Source organism: Polypterus senegalus, chromosome 6 (assembly GCF_016835505.1).
Source record: "Polypterus senegalus isolate Bchr_013 chromosome 6, ASM1683550v1, whole genome shotgun sequence".
Lineage (NCBI taxonomy): Eukaryota > Metazoa > Chordata > Cladistia > Polypteriformes > Polypteridae > Polypterus > Polypterus senegalus.
Window position 1 is genome coordinate 59,296,921 of NC_053159.1, and position 21,224 is coordinate 59,318,144.

Here is a 21,224-nt window from a genome sequence, read left to right on the forward strand (position 1 = left end):
ACTCTTGAAAGGCTAGATGATACCAGGGAGCTACTGAAGGTAGTTCTAGTTTGATGTCCTTTAGAAAGGAAAGAAGGGCCACTGTTGATTTCAGAAAATGATCTAGAGATGGGAATTAAGATCACCTCTGGCAAGGTGAGCTGGAGTGAACAGGCATTGGCAGGATGAAGACAGGTCAAGGCTACATGAGATTAACAGTGAAAAAGAAACAAGATTGCATGTAGTAGTTAAGAGATAGGTGTGCAAGTGGGCAAGCACCCCAAAACAGACAGTCAGGAAATATATATATGTATACACATGTGCAGTGAGTTTAACATTTCAATCACTTTATTCTGTTTTGTATTCTACCCTGACCCACCACTCTTTTGTGTTATTTATTTATGAACTATATACTTCCAATTGCATATATTTGAAAGTAGCTGATTTTGTTTTCACTGTGGGGACATGCAAATAAGGTGCTAACCATTAACTTCACTTTAAAAAGAATTCCTACCTAAGTACAGGTTATTCTCCTATTTGCCCTTAAAGCATCCTGAATTTGTCAGTGGACTCAGAAAGGTGTTGAAAATGAAATACAAGGATGTTGGTCCTCGACTCCAGCATGTCCTGTAGTTATTGCAAATCAGATGGAGCTGAAATTTCTACTTTGAACCCATTATCCTATTTCATCCCCACAAAATGCTTGAGAAGTTTGAGACCAGTTGATTATATGGAGACCACCGAATTAACTCATAATCTTCCAAGTATTAAAGGACCTTTTTAGCCTGTGACATGGAGCATTATCATAGAAAAGAAGCTCATTTGTAGAATGATAACAGTTGCTAAGAAGGGATGCACCTGCTTTGCACTGGTATTTGTTCTACTATAAAAGCAAAGGAAAGATGAGAAATAGAGCAGAAGATGAATCAACGTCTTAGCCAAGAAAAATGGGTCAAAAAGCAGAGAATCAATTACACCTTTTACCAAAGCCTAACCACTAACTATAATCTTGGTCAAAGAAGGATCACTAAAGGTTTCAAAGCCACATCTTACAGTACTTTCATCACTTACATAAAAACTTTTAGGTTTTCCACAATCATGAATGAAGAGAGAACATATTGCACCAGTATTTATATCGTTGTTTCAGACACCCCAACCTCTGAAACTTTTACCATTAAAACTGGAAGCATCGTCTAAGCAACAGGGGATCCTGAAATGGCAGCGAACATCACAAAAACAAAATGACAGTGCGCTAATGATAAAATAAAAGTAATCAAGTAATTTTGTTAACATAACCAGTAAACCACATAATGAAGAATCCATAATACAGTATATGAAATTTTAGGGTTAACATGTTTTGAGCATAGTACATTTTTATAAACATCTTGACTGGTACAATGTTCAGAATTTATACTTTGTTCAAGTGTCATGGTATACAATACATAAAAGCACATCACACACAGCCTGCGCTATTGGTACCACTGTGGAACTGTGGAGGGGACATTGGCGCACGGTTATTGCTGCCGATCTTACCTGTTATCAACACTAAATGTCTTGAGCATGGGAAAGGTGCTATATAAATAAAATTTATTATTATTGTTATTACCACAAAAAACAGATATAGTACATGGACTAAGTGGGCTTTTGGCATAACCTTGTCCTCTGCTCATTGTGAATCTGGAGACAGTAGAGTGTACCACAAACCAGGCAGTTTTCATATGTTTCAATGTGCTATGTTCATGTTTGTTTGTCTTCTTCAATTGTACGTCTCTCTAGAAAGAATGGCATTCATTGTTGGACAAACTTTATCTATACCAACATACAAATAGTGGTTCATCAAGCTATATCACATTTGACATCCCTCAGCTTTTAGTTGAACTGACTGTAGTTTTTATGTACACCAGAACAAGCTGTGCCAGTCTCCATTTGTTCCTTTTTTTTCTGACCATGTTAACTGCATTTTGAGTGGTGGCTCATTCTAAATACATCAGGTACATTTTTTTTGTATGAGAACTTAGGTTTGCAGCTCTGCTATGATGCTGCATGCAACACTATTTGAAACCCTATTGTCGTCTTTTGGTTATCATTGTGATGAATTTAACTTGTTGGTATTTGCCTGTCTCCTTTTTACAACATATTCTGTACATATAAGAGCCGATAATGTGTGGAGCACAGGTGGACACAATATAGCACCTGCTCAGCATAGGTAAGGGCTGAGTATGTCACACTGGCCAGCGCCTTTGTGGTGTACAGTGTGTGTCTCTTGTCAGCAAAATATAAGACAATGCCAGTGTTCTTGAAATACTCAAAAAAGAACAACAGAAACAGAGTTAATCATATATAAGGGAATGCTTTTGTTGCTATGTCGGTCATATACACATCACGTGATCATCAGAAAAGTAAACTTGGAGGCACTGCACAGCTCACCACCAGCCTGTACACAGATGGATAATGGCAATGTGTGTGACAAAAAACTGGCAATCACATTACTAAGATACATTTTACATAAATGTCACAAAAACTGCAATATTCTGATAGCTTTAGTCTCATGTCAGACAAAAACTAAATTGCCTCTCACCTTTAGAAAGTTAAGAGTGGAGGAGTACTGCATTGTCCCATATTCAATGACATCCTGTTTCACAAGGTCATCAAAGGTTTCAATAGTCAACTTGGCACTGTTGGTGCCCAATATGGAGCTGAAATTGGCAATGTAAGAAGCCAGAAGTGCCACTGAGAAGAGCCACCAGATGCCACTAATGACTCGGACAGAAAATGCCTTCGGTTGTGGGCCAGCACCTGGCAGGAGTCAAAGGAGAGAAAAATTACAAGTCATTCAGCAAGTTGCCTGTTAAAATCAGGACTTTAACATGATATAATTAATTCATTTGAACAAGCAGGTTTAAAAAGCAATGGATGGATGATTCAGACTGAAAATGTATTTTGTAATAACTAGAAAAAAAATTATATCCTAAATGTAAAGTTTTTTGGTGGCGCCGTGGTAGCACTGCTGCCTCACAGTAAGGAGACCATGGTTCACTTCCCGGGTTCTTCCTCCATGGAGTTTGCATGTTCTCCCCGTGTCTGCGTGGGTTTCCTCCCGCAGTCCAAAGACATGTAGGTTAGGTGGATTGGCGATCCTAAATTGTCCCTAGTGTGTGCTAAGGTGTGTGGGTGTATGTGTGTGTGTGCACACCCTGTGGTGGACTGGTGCCCTTCCCAGGGTTTGTTTCCTGCCTTGCACCCAGTGTTGGCTGGGATTGGCTTCAGCAGACCCCCGTGACCCTGTAGTTAGGATATAGCGGGTTGGATAATGGATGGATGGATGGATGTAAAGTTTTTCATTACAAAATAATGAGAGAACTTTGTAATAAATTTCTGAATCATGTACCTAAAATAGATATCAGGATGACGTTAAGAAACATTTGATTTTAAGAAATATTAGTGTCTGGGGAGAACAAGTTACCTTGCAGAGTCAGAGCCCCGATGGCGTACCACAGACTGTTCATGAAAGTGAATTGGTTTTCATCATTTTTAGGTTCATTCCACTGGCATGGGCTGAGCCTGAAGCACCAAACAAAATAATTTTAATACAGCTGACAATTTTTTAAATCCACTGTTCACAGTGTAAACCTTAAAATAAGACCTGTCTTACAGTTATATTTCACACCATTGACTGTTGAAACACAAATGCAAATCTACAGATGTTTGCAAATGATACCAAGCTAGGTGGATTGGCAGATAATTTGGAATCCGTTAAATCATTACAGAAGGACTTGGACAGTATACAGGCTTGGGCAGATTTGTGGCAGATGAAATTTAATGTCAGTAAATGTAAAGTATTACACAAAGGAAGTAAAAATGTTAGGATGTAGGAGTCATATTGGACTCTACGCAATCAACATCCAGGCAATGTTCAGAAGCCATTAAGAAGGCAAACAGAATGTTAGTTTATATAGCATAACATGTGGAGTACAAGTCCATGCGGGTTATGCTGAACCTTTATAATGCACTGGTGAGGCTGCATCTGGAGCACTGTGTACAATGTTGGTCTCCAGGTTGCAAAAAGGACACAGCAGTGGTAGAAAAGTCCAGAGCGGAGTGACTAGGTTCATTCCAAGGCTACAGGGGATGAATTATGAAGAAAGATTAAAAGAACTGAGCCTTTTCAGTTTAAGCAAAAGAAGAGTAAGAGGTGAAATGATTGAAGTGTTTAAATTATGAAAGGAATTAGTACAGTGGATCGAGACTGTTATTTTAAAATTAGTTCATCAAGAACAAGGGGACATAATTAGAAATTTGTAAATTTTGCATAAACATTAGGAAGTTATTCTTTACACAAAGAACTGCAGACACTTGGAATAAGCTACGAAGTAGTGTGGTAGACAGAAAGACTTTAGGGACTTTCAAAACTAGACTTAATGTTTTTTTCAAAGAATTAAGTGGATAGGACTGGCGAGCTTTGTTGGGCTGAATGGCCTGTTCTTGTCTAGATTGTTCTAATGTACAGTAGGCCATCACCTGTTGTTCCATAAGTAAAGCATTGGTTTCTTTTGGATTTTCTTAGTTTTTGCATGATTTTAACATTAAGAATGATTGAATTTTCATACAAATTCCAAAACTGTCAAACTGCACAAGAAAGATTAATGCCAAATTTTGTTGTGTGTTTTAGTCATTTTCAAAACCACTCCAAAGTCACTGTGTGCCTCCCAGTTTCGATTATTCTTATTACAGACATATTCACAATCAGCAGAGAAAATGTTGTGATAAACATCAATGATAGTTTGGGATTCCCCCTTTTAACTTATTCAAGTTGTCTCCACACAGATTCTAAAGGAACAAAATGTTTTAATTAAAAGAATAATCTTACTGATACCCTATTTTTATTACAGACATTCACGATCAGCAGAGAAAATGTGGAAACATCAATGATAGTTTGGGATTCCCTCGCAGTCATATTGAAGCCTTAAACTGTACTCATGCAGTGGATTAAGAGGCAGCCTTTTCGAATTTCAGGGCCAAATGTTACCATTGTAGGCACTGGGAATGTCACGGTTTGGCTTTTTCTGGCCTGAGGATTTGACAAGTTAGTCATCAGCAAATGAAATACAGCATTAATGTTGCTTTGCGTTAATAAGATATAAAGGAGAAACTCAGGCCATCCAACTGTCAGTAAACTTGAAAGTGAAATGCTTTGAGGTAATGGAATGAGATAATGATCCGAAACATACAAGAAAAAAAGAACATAAAGAAATATTTGAAGAACAAAATGTCCAAAGTCCACATCTAAATACTATAGTAATTCTAAAACAAGCACAGAAATGAACCATTCATGGTAGACATCTTGAAGAATTTAAGCAATTAGAACAAGAAGAAAGGATATATTGGATGGTGCAGTCTGTAACTGAAAAATTGAATCAATGGGGTCATAACGTTCGTACAAATGTTGGATTACCTAGGTTCTTATTAAAATAAAATAAATAATATCATGGCATACCATTCTCAAGTGTGCTTAATTTGATTCAGGGCAGGGTTGGGAGCCTGAGCCTATTGAGTCCACATTAAGCTCAAGACAGAAATCAATTCACAATAGGTGTCAGACTATCTCAGTACTCCTTAACAAACACACCCAAGTTCAGACTCACATATGGCCACTTAACAATTAACCTTCAAAACATGTATTTGAGGAAGTGAGAGAAAAAAATGGAGTGCCCAGAGAAATAATACATAGACTCCAATAGAATAGAACACCACACAGATGGAGACCATTTGAAAGATTTGAAGTCAGGATGCTGGAACCTTGACCCATGAGAACCACTGAGCAATATTCACATTTGTTGGAATTTGTTCTCATAAGATATCCTTTTGATTATTAAAATTCAAAGATTCAAAATTAAAGATCCAAAACAGGAAAACACTTTTTGATATTCAGCAAGTGTACTGTCATGTGTACAATTTCTTTTGCAAATTCTGCATCCTGAATACAACTAAAACACATGTAAATTAGAAAACAAAGGAGATGTAATAGCAATCTGCTGAAGGGCATATGAGCACTTTGTCCTGCAGAGTTTACATTGCTCCTTTCCAAGTCATGAATTTTCATTCATTGCTCATGCTTTATCTTTTCTCTGAAATGTGGCTTACTAAATAGCCTGCTAAATAGCCTAAATCAGAGCTGGTCACAAAATACTAATTCATTGTACAAATCCTCCGAATTCTATCCACTGACTACACCTAAGGGTTTCAAATCCATTTAATAATCATTGACACAGTTATTACCCAGATGGAGCCCAAGACGGCACCCTGCCTGTTACAAAGGGAACTGTGCATGTTTTTGTTTGGTTTTTGTGGAAGGAGCAAGGTTAACTGCAGTTCCAGGAAAAATATATATTGTTCCAAAAAGCCATAATGGACTTGTGTCTCTTGGGGAGAGGAATATGTGGATTTGTTGGACTAAAAACAACTCCTGAAGTAATGTCACTATCATGTTTTATTGCCAGTTGAACTCTTCATGACATTTTTAGGTCATCTTGACATTTATATCCCTTGTTTTTCATGTTCTCGGAGTGCTCTGGTCATGTGACATTTTGCCTTGACCATGCATTTCCTCCCCTATAGTTGGAGACCTGATTATGGCCTGCATTTTTGTGATTATTCCACTATTATAAAAGAAAATCCTGCGATGAGATGTGATCTTGAAGAGAGACAGAGCGACACTTCAGAGAGGCAGAGACACTTTCACTTCCCACGACACGGTCAAGGCACGTCATACTGACATCCATTGGAAGCATGTTCCCATGAGACGGTGACTTGTCAAACAAGATCACAATTATGTAATGTTTCAGTTGTTGCCCCGCCCTACTTACAACCATTTTCAAACAAGATCACGGTCATCTAAAAAGCGAAGAAGAAAGAGCAGCTGTAAATCAATTAATATGTTGAAGATGACATAGAGAGAAAAGAATGCAAACAAGAACACTAATACTCTATGTTCAACATCACTAACTAAGGACAGTAATAATCAGCCCAGAACAAGTGGAATTGAAAACCTTGCAGGTCCAATCGGGGCCAGATATAAAAGACAAAGAGTACAAAACACAGTAGAACTTCATAAAGACATTCAAAAATGGTGGCGCCATAGACATGCAGAGCAGGTTACAGATTATGAAAGCAGTTGAATTCAAAAGTCTCAAAAAAAAACTTGGCGCCATACACACACAAAGCAAGTGCAAAAATATGATAGTACTAAAATTCGAAAGTGTCAAAAAAAAAACCACAGAACAGATCGCATTCACACTAACAAATGGAAATAATTACTCAGTGAAATAACGGAACAGCAAACACTGATCGAATATATGGACATAGGTGATATGTTGGAAGTATGTAGATATTGTAAGGCTTTAAAGTTTAAGTCGGAGACTTGTAGATTGGCGAATTTGTGTTGCCATCAGGGAAAAGTACTGCTACTTTCCAATGATGAGGCATTTCCACGAGAATTAAAAGATTTGTGTTTGGTGAACGGGAAACACACAAATACTACAGGCAAAATATACGCGTCTACAATAGTTGTTTCACGTTAGCATCATTCAATGCACAAAACGTTGATTTACACAATAATGGACCATACGCCAAAAAAACACTATTTGGTCAGGTGTATATTTATGATCACGGAGAAGCACTGCAACATAGAATCGAAAGAGTTAAACGATCTGACGTACTAGAAATTATACAGATAATAATGGATGCAAATCCATACATCCAAAAGTATCGCACTTTACACAACATTCATCTAGAGATCACGGACAAAGCAATTCTCTTGGACTTCTATCTGAATTGGAAAGATCACAGTCACATTTATAATAAACCAACATGTGACGACTTGTCAGCGATAATAATTTCGAAAGAGGGAGATATCAAAGACAGAGTAGATATTCGTGTATATCCAAAAGCAAAGCACAATTCGGTATTTCTGTCAAATACATCAACACATTCAGATCCTTTACTCTTTCCTTCGCTTTTCCCAGATGGCGAAACAGGATGGTCATACAATATGAAACACACACATTCAGAAAAATGTATAACACCCACACATTACTTTGGGTCCAAATTAGCGATACGTTCCCATGTATTTAACCCACTTCTATCATCACGTCTGTCGCAACACTTCTTTATTAATGCGTATCTAAAAGTCAAAGCTAATTGTCTCTTCTTTATTAAATCGAATCAAGCTAAACTTAGAACAGTACATATATATGCAAAGGCTCATTGATCACATTCAAAATTCAAATATCAATATCCATCCATCCATTTTCTAACCCGCTGAATCCGAATACAGGGTCACGGGGGTCTGCTGGAGCTAATCCCAGCCAACACAGGGCACAAGGCAGGGTGCCAACCCACCGCAGCAAATATCAATAGTTCAGACAAATTCAAAATAGGTAAAGCAGTATTATTACCTTCACCTTTTTAAAGTAGTCCAAGAGCATTGCAACAGTTATATCATGATGCAATGGCAATGTCCCGAACTATTGGTCGGCCAGAGTTATTTATTACAATGACGTGTAATCCACAATAGCCAGAAATCTGCAGATTCTTGAGAACAATGCCAGTGTTTAAAAAAATTTGTACGGGAGTTTTAAAGTAAAAAGTGAACATAATGCATATATAAAAATTCCCATGAAAACAAAATAAATAAATAAATTGTATTTCCACTGGACCAAACCCGGGTGATGGCGAGTAAAGTGAGCAGGGAGCAGAGCCCCCTAGTTTTATATAAATAACATCTGTTATTTTGACATTCTATCTTTTTGATTCATAGTAGTTTGTTTTGGTGTTTCTGCATCTAGTTCTTTTATCTATTCTTGCTTTCTTTCATTATTCAGGGAGTTTTATTCTGTCCAACTGGGATGAATCTGTTTTGATGCGAGTTAGAAAACAGGCCAATCCAGATGGACCAAAATTAAAGAAGAACCAGGAGGAAACAAGTCAAGGGATTTAGAAAAAAAATATAAAGGATAAGCAATTGTATGAGCCAAAAAGTCAAAACAGTCCAGAAACCAGAACCAAAATGTTAGTCAAGAAATCATAGGTCAAAAATAAAAAGTAGAAGCTCCCAAGTAACTCAAGATCCTTTGCCTAGCTATAAAAAGCATGTAGTATTGTTAAGTGATTTAAGCCGTTTAAAGTTGGGATACCGTGAGCTGTGGATCTCCATCTTAAATAACATGGAAGTGAGGACATCACACATTGTTTTAACACTTGAGTACAGTATGTGCCTGGCAATATTGTACTGTTGTGAACAACAATATGAAGGTGGCCACAAGAAAACAACTCAAAATAGCAGTGTACTGAAGTGGCGACAAGGAAATAATAATAAAAACAAACAAAATATTCTATGCAAGTCCAGAAAACATCACTTGAGTCATATTTCTGATGGCCAGAAAATACTTATGACAGAGTCAGATGAATGAAGCAAGCCCTTAGAAGCACAACTAAAGGTTCCTGATTAGTTTTTACTCTCTAGTTAGTGCAACTGCCTAATAGATTCACTTTTATAGCATTCTTTATTCTTTTTATCTTTCTGTGGCAATGTGTCTGGAGCAAACTAATGGCACATTTTCTGCTGCTTAAATATTTTTACTTTACATGCCTGCTTATTGCAATAATTAGTAACTAAAACATAGTAGTCGGGTGTTAGCAATTATGGATGCAATGAAAAGTAAAGCAAAATGACACCTTTCATTAGCTAACTGAACAGATTACAATATACAAGATTTTGAGGGAGCTTAGGCCCCTTCTACATTGCCTGAATAAGGGGCCTGAGCTGCATTGGAAGCTTGTATATTGTAATCTGTTCAGTTAGCCAATTAAAGGTGTCATTTTGCTTCTCTTCTCATCATAATTAAAACACTGAAAACTACTCAACCAACTTAAATGTATTAATTTTAGCAAAGACACACAAATCCCTTCAGGAGTGCTGCACATTCGGTCTACAGAAGCCAGCTGATATATTCACCTTCACAGGCAGACCAAAGGTGAGTTGACTTATAAAGTGCAGCTTTGAGCTTCTCTGCTTTTGGGAGATCCATACATTTACTTTTAACATTTGTTCTGTCTTGCCATTGTTATGATGCCAGATGAGCATCTTACTTCCACATTTTCCCTTTACCATGGGTTATGTCTCAGGATAGTGTGTGAGTGAGGTAAACAAAAAGACTAGAGTGGTATTGGTGTAAAAAACTGTTGAGAAATTAGATAACCAACAGTTCAAAAAAGACAGGGTCAGGGTTAAGTCAGATGAGTGTTCGAGCACATGCAGGGTGAAAGCAAATACAAGTTACAGACAAAGCACAGAAGCCATATGATGCAATGATAAATAAGACAATGGCAATCATGAAACTGGAGACTTGACAGAGGACTCAACAACCATGCACCAAATGAATTAAACAAAGCTCACATAAGTATGCCACTGCAGCCATTTCGAATCAGTTGGAGATGGTACTGACAGACGAAAATGGCTGTGACCTGGAAAGAACAGGAGTGATATGCTATTGAAACCGAATGAAAGAGAGTATGGAAAGATTAGTAGACATTAATATGCACAGAAACTGAACTCAAGGAAGTCAAGAAAAAAGTATCATAGCTGATGAGTCAAACCTCTTTTATTTAGCATCGTTGAAATGAAATGGATTTTACCACCATTCTTTGCATGCTCTTCTACTGCAGCATGGACTCATTTCTCCCCAGTTTCCCCTTTTTTTATATACACTTTGCCTTATTTTCTTCACTATATTTTGTGTTTTTGAATTTCTCCCAACCAAGAATTGGAAGGGATTGTGCCTGCTTTACCACACTGATAAGACACATCACATTTTCTAACCTGTGGCAACAGCAGGTCTAAAAAATACTATGGGAAGCAAAGTCTGATTTTAAAACTTCAAGTGACAACCCATACCAGTTACCTGGCTACGATGAAAAGGCAGATGGAGGTTGATGCATATGCAATGAGGATCCCAATCCAAGTCTCCTTGGAAAATGGGTTCAAGAATTCAAAGAAGTTGGGCCCCGATGAGATATCATTTTTCTTAAGGATGATTCCAATGCCCGTCTGCATAAAAGGTTTGCTTAGCTCAATGGACTTCTCTCTTGCCGCCGTGATGGTTAAAGGAGCCACTGCCAAATCAGCTTCCTGCCAGAGTTAATAAATTAAAATCAGCATATTTAACTTGCATAATATACATGGAAAACATCTATGATCTGTTTGCAAAAAAAGAGCCTAAACGTGTCTCATATTTGAATTTCCGTTAGAATAAAAGTATGGTCTGAGTTTTTATAGACAAATGTGTACTCCCACTTTACATTGTTTACAGCATACACCTGTAAATCTTGACCTTCATGCTTTCTCTTTTTATAATAATCTTATGCACCAAGTTTGTTGTAATGAGATATTGTAAACATTCCTCTCTCCCAAGAGGATAACAAAAGTGTAACATTGATAAGTATTAGCCAGCTCTATACAACTTTAATGTTGTGACCCATAAAAAATCTAGATAAAAATTTTACACTGAGAATCTTAAGCCTAAGAAATAGGCCACCTCCTTAAGCTGTTAGTGAAAAAATTTCATTGTCTTAATCCATTATTTTTTCTGCTTATTCCCCTACTGAACTGTGGGATGCCAGATCTCAACAATGTTGGTTGCCATTAATTATGGATTAAACAGGCGTTCAACACTGAGATACCTACTAAAACTCACTCTAATACCTGGTTAATTTAGAGTTTCCAATTAATGCAACATATAGATCTTTGGGATGTAGGAGAATATACAAAAGAAAATGGGAGAATGTGCAAAACCCATAAAGACAGTGACCAGTACCTGTAAGAAAGCCGCACTAACTAATGTGTCAAATTTCAACCTCTGACTGAAAGGTTTAAAGTTTAGCCCCAGTGTGTGCTCATCCAACACTGGAAGGAGTAACCTGCCCATCTCATGATTTACATGCATCTGCTTACATTCCTAACAACCTCTCCGATCATTCCATTCCAATTTCCTTTGACATCCTGCCTGCCGTAGGCATTGTCCTTGACCAGCTGGACACTGTATTCGAATCCCAATTTGTTGGACAGATACTTGAGTATGTCCATGCAGAACCCTTCAAACTCACTGCCATGGCTCATGGTGTATGGATCTTCCTGCAGGGATAGAGAATACAGCATCAGGACTTGTTTCAAACATTTGGCCATTTCTCAGACTGTCTTCATTAGGCCTTCATTGTAATTAATGAGGGCGGCACGGTAGCACAGTGGTAGCGCTGCTGAATCGCAGCAAGGAAACCTGGGTTCGCTTCACGGGTCCTCCCTGTGCGGAGTTTGCATGTTCTCCCCATGTCTGCGTGGGTTTGCTCCGGGTCCTTCAGTTTCCTCCCACGGCGATCCTATATTGTCCCTAGTGTGTACTTGGTATGTGTGTGTGTGTATCCTGCGGTGGGCTGGCACCCTGCCCAGGATTTGTTCCTGCCTTGCGCCCTGGTTTTGGCTCCAGCAGATACCCGTGACCCTGTGTTAGGATGTAGCGGGTTAGACAATGGCTGACTGACTATAATTAATGAGACTACCAAAAATAATATCTTGAAATTCTGATGTTTATTTTCTCTCAAATTACACCTTTGGCATAGGTTTTTTGGGTGGTATCTTATCTGATAAATAAGATGCACTACTCTATGTATCACATATCTGTAATTTATTCATTGTAAAGACATCCTTAAAATTAAAAAAAACTATTTTTAAAAGTGTTTTCTCAAAAATCAACAGTGCTTTCTGTATTAATGCCTAGGAACCACAAGGTGGCAGCATATAACCATGTAATGCCTTTGAGACAGTTTGATGGACAGTTTCCAGGTGGCACAGAGAGGAAGAGACACTACCTTTATGGTTGTGACTTTTAAAGGACTCGTCTGTCTTTTGCTCCGCTCCTGGAACTAAAAATGAGAGAGTAAAAAAAGAAACGTAATGTGGCAGCAGAAAAGTAAAAAGACTAGACTGTTCAGGGTTACATCATAGAAGGCTGGTATTTGGCTGACCATTTAATTAAAGTATGTGGACAGCAGGAGGAAAAGGCAGAAGAACAGTACGTACCTGTTTATCAGCAGCACCTAAACAAATAAAAAAGAAGAAAAGCGGTCAGTGGTCTAAGTGGCTTGACTAGCACTTCAGGTGTGCAAGTACTGTTTTAATAAATAGAGTGTAACAGTCTATATTATATTATATTATATTATATTATATTATATTATATTATATTATATTATATTATATTATATTATACAAGCCATGAACTGAGTCCTGTCCGGATATATTCATATAATGGAATAAGAAAGAATGCAAATACTGTATTTATGTGTTTTTCAAAATGATGACACTTTTTCAATGCTGACTGAAATGCAAGTGTTCAATCCATCATACACTGACCTCTCTGCTAAATATGAATGTGTCTGCTCTCACTACACTGTAACTCTGCTGTGTTGTAACCATGAACATCATGTCTTTGTATATTCTGGTTTAGGTTGGTTTTATGACCAGATGTTTAATCACACTTTAATAAACTAGATTTTTATGGAATACTTAAATCTTTGGGCCATGAAAAACCTCCAAAGACTTTGGGTCTCTGAGACATCGCTACTGATTTACATGTTATTAGAGGAGGGCATACTAGTGGCCGTGTTCGATAATATTATTAAGATTATTCAATGTTGATTTACATTTGCTACAAATCATAATACTGTATTTACATCAAAGCATAAAATCCTAATTGCCTTATCATAAAATGGACTTGAATAAATGTCTACCATCAAGAAACAGTAAACGTTACTAATGCTGCCCTAAATCATTCTCTTTCTACCATTTTTTGAACAGTGACTCAGCATGAGTTATTTTGGAAGAGCGCAAATGTAAAGATTTGGTGGGGAAATTTTTGAACAGATGCCACTAAGTTGAAGGAGGATACACTGGGATAAATGTGGAGACAGTCCATGAGCAGAGGACGAGGTTTAAAAATGTTTTACATATAATACATTACAGGTAAATTCCAACATTTGGAAATACAAGGAAATTAAAAATAAACTTAGTAGTGGGTTAATAAGAAGTTAAAAAAGAAACTGCAAAGGAAAAAAGAGATGTATAAGGTGTTTAAGACTAATAAATCTCCAAAGTGAATCGTAGGGTTATAAGAACATGAGAGCAACCATTAAGAGGGATATTAGGGAGGCAAAAAGGCAGTTAGAGAAGAATATAGCAGATAAGGCAAAAGATGACCCAAAAATATTCTTTCAATATTTTAGTAGTAAAAGAACACACAAGGAGGAGGTGACATGCATCACAAATAGGAGGTAGTGAGTGATTAAGAAATAGTTGAGGGAGAAGTACTGCTCAGATTAAATAGGCTGAAATCAAACAAATCACTAGGAGCAGATAATATTTATACTTGCGTGCTTAAGGGAGTTAGTAAGTACATATATAAACCCTTGATGGTGTCACTGCGCACTGGGGAGATTCTGAAGCACTGGAAAATGGCAAATATTATCCAATTATATAAAAGGGTGATTGGGTAGATCCAAACAAATATGGGCCATTAAGCCTAATATGCATCAAAGATAAATTAATGGTATGAATTTCTAAGGAAACAATTGAGCAATACATGGCAAGAAGGCAAGTTTTACTGAACAGTCAGAGTTCAGACAAGGGAGGTCATGTTTTACTAACATGTTGAAATTCTGTGAAGAAGCTACAAAATGGACACAATCAAAGTGATGAATATAACATTATTTACCTTGACTTTAAGAAATTATCTGATAACATACCACATGAGAGGGTGAGCATCAAACTAAAAGGAGTGGTAGTTCAGGATGTGGTATGTAGATGGGTACAAAATTGTCCCAGACACAGGAAGCAGAGGGTAATGGTGCGAGGAACTCTATCAAAACTGGCTGTTGCTAAGAGTGGTGTCCCTAAGGGGTCAGTGATAGAGCCACTGCTTTTTAATATATATATAAATGATTTGGATAGAAATATAAGTAACAAGCTGATTAAATTTGCAGATGATACCAAGCTAGGTGGATTGGCAGATAATCTGAAATCTACTGATTTATTACAGAAGGACTTGGACAGCACACAGGCTTGGGCAGATTTGTGGCAGATGAAATTTAATGTAAGTAAATTTATTGTATTACATGCAGGAAGTAAAAATGTTAGGTTTGAATGCACAACGGTAGGTCTGAAACTCAAAAGTACACCATGTAAGAGGGATTTAAGAGTCGTAGTGGACTCAACACTATCAACTGCGAGATAGTGTTCAGAAGCCATTAAGAAGGCTAATAGAATGTTAGGTTATGTAACATGACATGTAAAGTACAAGTCCAAGGAGGTTAAGCTGAAGCTTTATAATGCACTTCTGAGGCCTCATCTGGAGTACTATGTGTAGTTTTGGTCTTCAGGCTACAAAAAGGACATAGCAGCGCAAGAAAAAGAATTGGCTCAGACACAGTAAGCAGAGGGTTATGACATACTCTTAGAGAAAAGGTATAATCCAGCAAGACAAAAAGTTGTGATCCAGATTAGACAGGATAAAACGGTGTACCTTCAGTCTTAGATAATCGTTTTGGCTGTTATAAAACGTTGTGTACACTGATAAAGGTGTCCACCCATCAGCCCCAGGGCACAAATGCTCCCTGATGTCTCTACATAAACAATTGCTTTGTGGTTTCCCATCGTCCACTATGGCCTCATATGCTGTAGCCTATATTTAAGTAAGAGGTATGGGAATCCACAAGCAAAACTTTGTGAAAATCAATTTAGCCATTTTTGCGTGATTGGCAACAAACCAAAAAAATTAAGATAATATTTACAGTACAGTATATAGATTATATGGCTTTTGCATTATTCTAGTTAATATTATAATTATGATTTTCATTGTTATAATTTTTATCTGTAGTTCAGTTATTTCATTACCTTTCCTATTGTGTTTTCCAGATGCAAACAGGTTTATCATTTTCTGGCTGCACACTAACATGATTCAAATGCAAGAGAAAGAGTAGAATGATATTTAAGCTAAATGCTAGCTTTAGCGAATGAAGACTGTGTGATAGATGTCAGCCTCAGCTTCTCCAATTCTCATTGCTTCCTAGACGGATGTGTAGTTAAGTTCACAAAGAGACATACTGCCATTAAACTGTCTCTTGCAGTGCCATTCTTTCTTAATCTCTGTTTCTCAGTGGTCAGCGGGGCACTTTTCATATGGCTGAAAGAGCTGCAGGTGGCAATTTGAGCAGTGATCAAGCCTTGGCATCAAAACTGCCGTGATGGGGGCCTGCCAGTTTCTTCTGGAAGTCATCCCTCCTGCAGGATGCTGGGGAAATCAGCACTTTTGAGACTGGCCTTCACTGCTTGCGGCTGGCCATCTGGTCATTACCATAAAATGTAATCAATGGCTTTGACAGTGTCAGGAAACATCATTTCTGTACGCACAGTGTGTTGTCATGTAGTGGCTAAGGCTTTGGATTGCAAAGTTCAAAGCTGTGGGTTCAGTCCCCTAAAACAGTGTTCCTTAAGAAAGTCACTTAACCTGCCTGTCAAGTAACTATAAAAATCTACAAGTATTTCTAGTGTGCTACATGTATAAAGTGCATTGAAGTATTGTGGACTATTCAAAGGAGTTATACGAAAGAATATTTGTTGTTGATATGAAAAGGATACTGTCAGAAAATGCAAAATAAATGCACGAGGCACTTAGACGTTAAGGGCAAGGAGCACATCATCTGACTGTTTCAAGAGATGACAAGTGTAAAGGGTTGAATGGCTGGCAGGACAGTTACAGTTACAGACAGTCAGTTACATGACAATGTAAAGCTTAGTAGGAAACTTCCTATGGCAGGGGCACTCCACTCTTGGCCTGGAGGGCAGCAGTGGCTGCAGGCTTTCATTCTAACCAGTTTCATAATTAGAGGCCAGGCCTAGCAGATAGTGAAACTTGGTATTTAATTATATGATTTGTTGATGCTTTCATTCTTCCAAGACAAATCTTCATCACATTTTTTGTTTTCTAAGAACATTATCTACATCTTTTATGCTCCACAACAGATTTCTACCTCTTAGTCCTCCAACTCTCTCATTTATTTCAAAACACTGTGTTATCTACAATACTTCATGATACATATGCAAAGATTTAAATAGGAGCACATCAGCTGGAGAGTTGGTAGATCCTTTGTCATTTGCACCTCATTATTAACATTATGGCTTGTTAAAAAAACTGGCAACAATTAAAACCCAAATGCAGCCATTCAAAACTAAAGTAAGTAGTGAAGGGTTCGGAATCGTAACAAATGAATTATCTAAGCCCAAAAACATATTGCTTTAGTAGTAAATACATGGGTTCTAAATAAAAATGTGGTTAAAGAGTTGAGCACCTCTGTGTTATGAAGAGGCATTGGCAGTTAGATATCACCTCTGCAGGGTAATATGGGAAGATGGAGTGCTTTTAGGGTGGCTGAATGAAAAAGACGGGGGAAAAAAAAAATCTCTTGCTTTTGGAATTCTTTCTGCAGTTTTTTCTTTACATTACTGTATAAGAATAAGAAAATGAACAGGAATAATCTGAGAACTAAATATTGTCAGCTGTGAAGAAAAATATTTAAGTTTTCGAGAGATAGATATAAAAGGAATTATATAAATAGAATGGTAAAAATCAATGAATAGTAGACAAATGGATTAAAGCTTCACAAAGAGAGATGAAAAAGAATGAACAATGTTACCTTGCAGTGTGATTGAAACAACATCTTGCAGACCTTCATAACTCCATGTGACATTCTTTTAGACAAATTTGGTCGAATAGGAATTATATAAGCTACACAGGGCTAAATGTTCTATTTTTGTATATTTGAGCTAAATTCAATGTACTTACCTTCTAGGAGTAGCTGAAATGAAACCATTAAGTTCCCCGTGTACACCTACCTATAACATGGATGCCCAAAAACAGTAGCAGAACAACAGAGAACTGCATCATGGCACTCGGCAGGGCAGGAGCTGAAAGAGAAAATTGATTTAAGGTTGGACCCCCATTAATAGTGGGACCAGGACACTGCCTATGGGGAATCACCTGAACGTGATGTGCTTTCCTAGCCGGCCTAGATAACAAGGAAGCCCTATGGGTCTATGTTGTGGATTTGTTTTAAAATATTCACTCAGCAATGTGCTCCATCTAAGGTTCTTTTATAACAACAGCTATGCAGGAGGAAAACAAGCAAACTGGTCAGTTCTGCTTAAGCTGATCTAACTAGAAAAGTACATTCTTCACAGTGAAGCTTATAAAGATGTAAGTAAGAAACATACATCAAGACAGCCAGAGAGCAGTTAATCATTGTATAGACTGTGAAATATTACTGGCTATCTCAAAGTTTGATGAAAATAAATGGTTTTTTTTCCTCAAGCTTTCTGGAGCTCAGATGTTAGAGGGCATTCTAGTGGGTAACTATCTGAAGCACATCTCTAGGGCCAAGTAACCTGTGGCATGCTAGTTTTCATCCGGTGCTTGTTGGACTGAAAGTGGATGGTTGTCGTCCTGATTTAGAAGCCAGAAATGTTGGATCCTGCAAACAGCCGACCATTGAGGTACTAGCTTGTGGCCCTAATGTCACCTAATACCAATTATATCACAATATAATGCAACTTGTGCAATGATTTGGTATCAAGGACATATAGAATAAGTTCCTAATGGTTTAATGGTTGAGAACTTTATGTGTTGATGTGAGAAATGTTTGTCAAAGAAGCACTCACAGAGAAAATTTGTAGAAATCCCTTGTGACGGATGACCAGGGACATTACCCAGCTGGGATGCTGGCTGGGTGGAAGGACAGAGGGAGAGACCATATTGGAGTCAATATATTCCACAAGACACTGGAGGGCAGCCCCCCTGGGTTGCTACAGCACCACAGATCCCTGCAGGGCATGTCTGGACTTGTAGTTTGGAGCAGTCCTGTTGGGCGCCATCAGTGCCACCAGGGAGTGCTGCAGGTGCAGCTAAGTCATTGGAGGAACCACTTCTGCCACACCCAGTGGTGCTGCCAGTGGAAAGTCAGTAAAAACCTGGAGCACTTTCAGGTACACTATAAAAAAGACCCGCATCACCACCAGTCAGAGAGCCAGAGTCAGGAGGTTTAGGACAAAGCTTGTGAGGAGGAGTGGCGGCAACAGAGGAAGAGAGCTAAAGAGAGAGAAAGAAGAAAGGATTGTGTATTATATCCTTGGTGCTTTATACTGTGCTGTGTAGTGGGGAGCAAAAGAAAAATGTAAATATAGGTGTGTTATTGGGAAAGACTTGTGTCTGTGTAATCAGCCAATTATGTGGCAGCAACGAGATGCAAAAATCAATTATATAGAGGAGCTTCAGTAAATGTTGCATCAAAGACCAGAAAAGGGAAAAAATGTGATTTCAACCATGGTATGATTGTTGATGTCAGACAGGCTTTTGAGCATTTCTGTAACTGCTGATCGCCTGGGATTTTCACACGCAACAGTCTCTAGAGTTTACTGAATGATGCAAAAAACATCCAGTGAGTTTCTGTTCTGTGACCAGAAACACCTTGTTTATGAGATAGGGAAGAGGAGAATGGCCAGTTTGGTATGAGATGATAGAAAGGGTGCGTAACACCACTCTGTACAACTGTGATGAGCAGAAAAACACCGCAAATTGTGCAACAAATTGAACCCTGAGGCAAGTGGGCCACAATAGCAAAAGGCCACGTTGGGTTCTATTCCTGTCAGCCAAGAACAGAAAACTGGGGCTGCAGTTGGCACAGGTTTACCAACACTGTATGGTTGAAAACTGGGAAAAACATAGTCAGGTCTGATGAATCTCATTTTCTGCTAAGGTACATAGATGGTAGGGTCAGAATATGGTTCCAACAACATGAATCCATGCATCCAACCTGCCTTGGGTCAACAGTAGGGAGTCCATTCCAAGATGGGTTTATCCATTCCTGGGAATTCGGGAATCCTGCATGTCATTCCCGGGAATCCCGGGCGCCCTGGGATGACACAGTGCACGGTTTTAGAACGACTGACACTTATTTTTAAAAAAACTACTGCAATATGTTGACACCAATAAAAGACTAACATTATCTACAAGCAGTTCATGCTGTCATATAAGTACATGTAACTAGTTCAGGGGTGCCCACACTTTTTCAGCTTATGAGCTACTTTTAAAATAACCTACCTACATTAAAATTATATATATATATATATATATGTTTGTATACAGTGGTGTGAAAAACTATTTGCCCCTTCCTGATTTCTTATTCTTTTGCATGTTTGTCACACAAAATGTTTCTGATCATCAAACACATTTATCCATTAGTCAAATATAACACAAGTAAACACAAAATGCAGTTTTTAAATAATGGTTTTTATTATTTAGTGAGAAAAAAAATCCAAACCTACATGGCCCTGTGTGAAAAGTAATTGCCCCTTGTTAAAAATAACCTAACTGTGGTGTATCACACCTGAGTTCAATTTCCGTAGCCACCCCAGGCCTGATTACTGCCACACCTGTTTCAATCAAGAAATCACTTAAATAGGAGCTGCCTGACACAGAGAAGTAGACCAAAAGCACCTCAAAAGCTAGACATCATGCCAAGATCCAAAGAAATTCAGGAACAAATGAGAACAGAAGTAATTGAGATCTATCAGTCTGGTAAAGGTTATAAAGCCATTTCTAAAGCTTTGGGACTCCAGCGAACCACAGTGAGAGCCATTATCCACAAATGGCAAAAACATGGAACAGTGGTGAACCTTCCCAGGAGTGGCTGGCCGACCAAAATTACCCCAAGAGCGCAGAGACGACTCATCCGAGAGGTCACAAAAGACCCCAGGACAATGTCTAAAGAACTGCAGGCCTCACTTGCCTCAATTAAGGTCAGTGTTCATGACTCCACCATAAGAAAGAGACTGGGCAAAAACGGCCTGCATGGCAGATTTCCAAGTTGCAAACCACTGTTAAGCAAAAAGAACATTAGGGCTCGTCTCAATTTTGCTAAGAAACATCTCAATGATTGCCAAGACTTTTGGGATAATACCTTGTGGACTGATGAGACAAAAGTTGAACTTTTTGGAAGGCAAATGTCCCGTTACATCTGGCGTAAAAGGAACACAGCATTTCAGAAAAAGAACATCATACCAACAGTAAAATATGGTGGTGGTAGTGTGATGG

General features: G+C 38.1%; 1 protein-coding gene across 1 annotated transcript in view; it reads right to left on the reverse strand.

The window, feature by feature from the left end:
• si:ch211-251b21.1 (uncharacterized protein LOC571720 homolog) overlaps window positions 1-21,224 on the reverse strand; it is a 65,687-nt gene that overhangs the window by 37,437 nt on the left and 7,026 nt on the right. The window contains exons 2-8 of the mRNA XM_039756052.1: window positions 17,972-18,043; window positions 13,109-13,125; window positions 12,898-12,951; window positions 11,987-12,166; window positions 10,938-11,164; window positions 3,443-3,540; window positions 2,558-2,775 (exon numbers count right to left, since the gene is read on the reverse strand). Of these exons, the coding sequence (XP_039611986.1) occupies window positions 2,558-2,775; window positions 3,443-3,540; window positions 10,938-11,164; window positions 11,987-12,166; window positions 12,898-12,951; window positions 13,109-13,125; window positions 17,972-18,023 (846 nt within the window). The 5' untranslated portion in view covers window positions 18,024-18,043. The remainder of the gene's footprint in view (window positions 1-2,557; window positions 2,776-3,442; window positions 3,541-10,937; window positions 11,165-11,986; window positions 12,167-12,897; window positions 12,952-13,108; window positions 13,126-17,971; window positions 18,044-21,224) is intronic.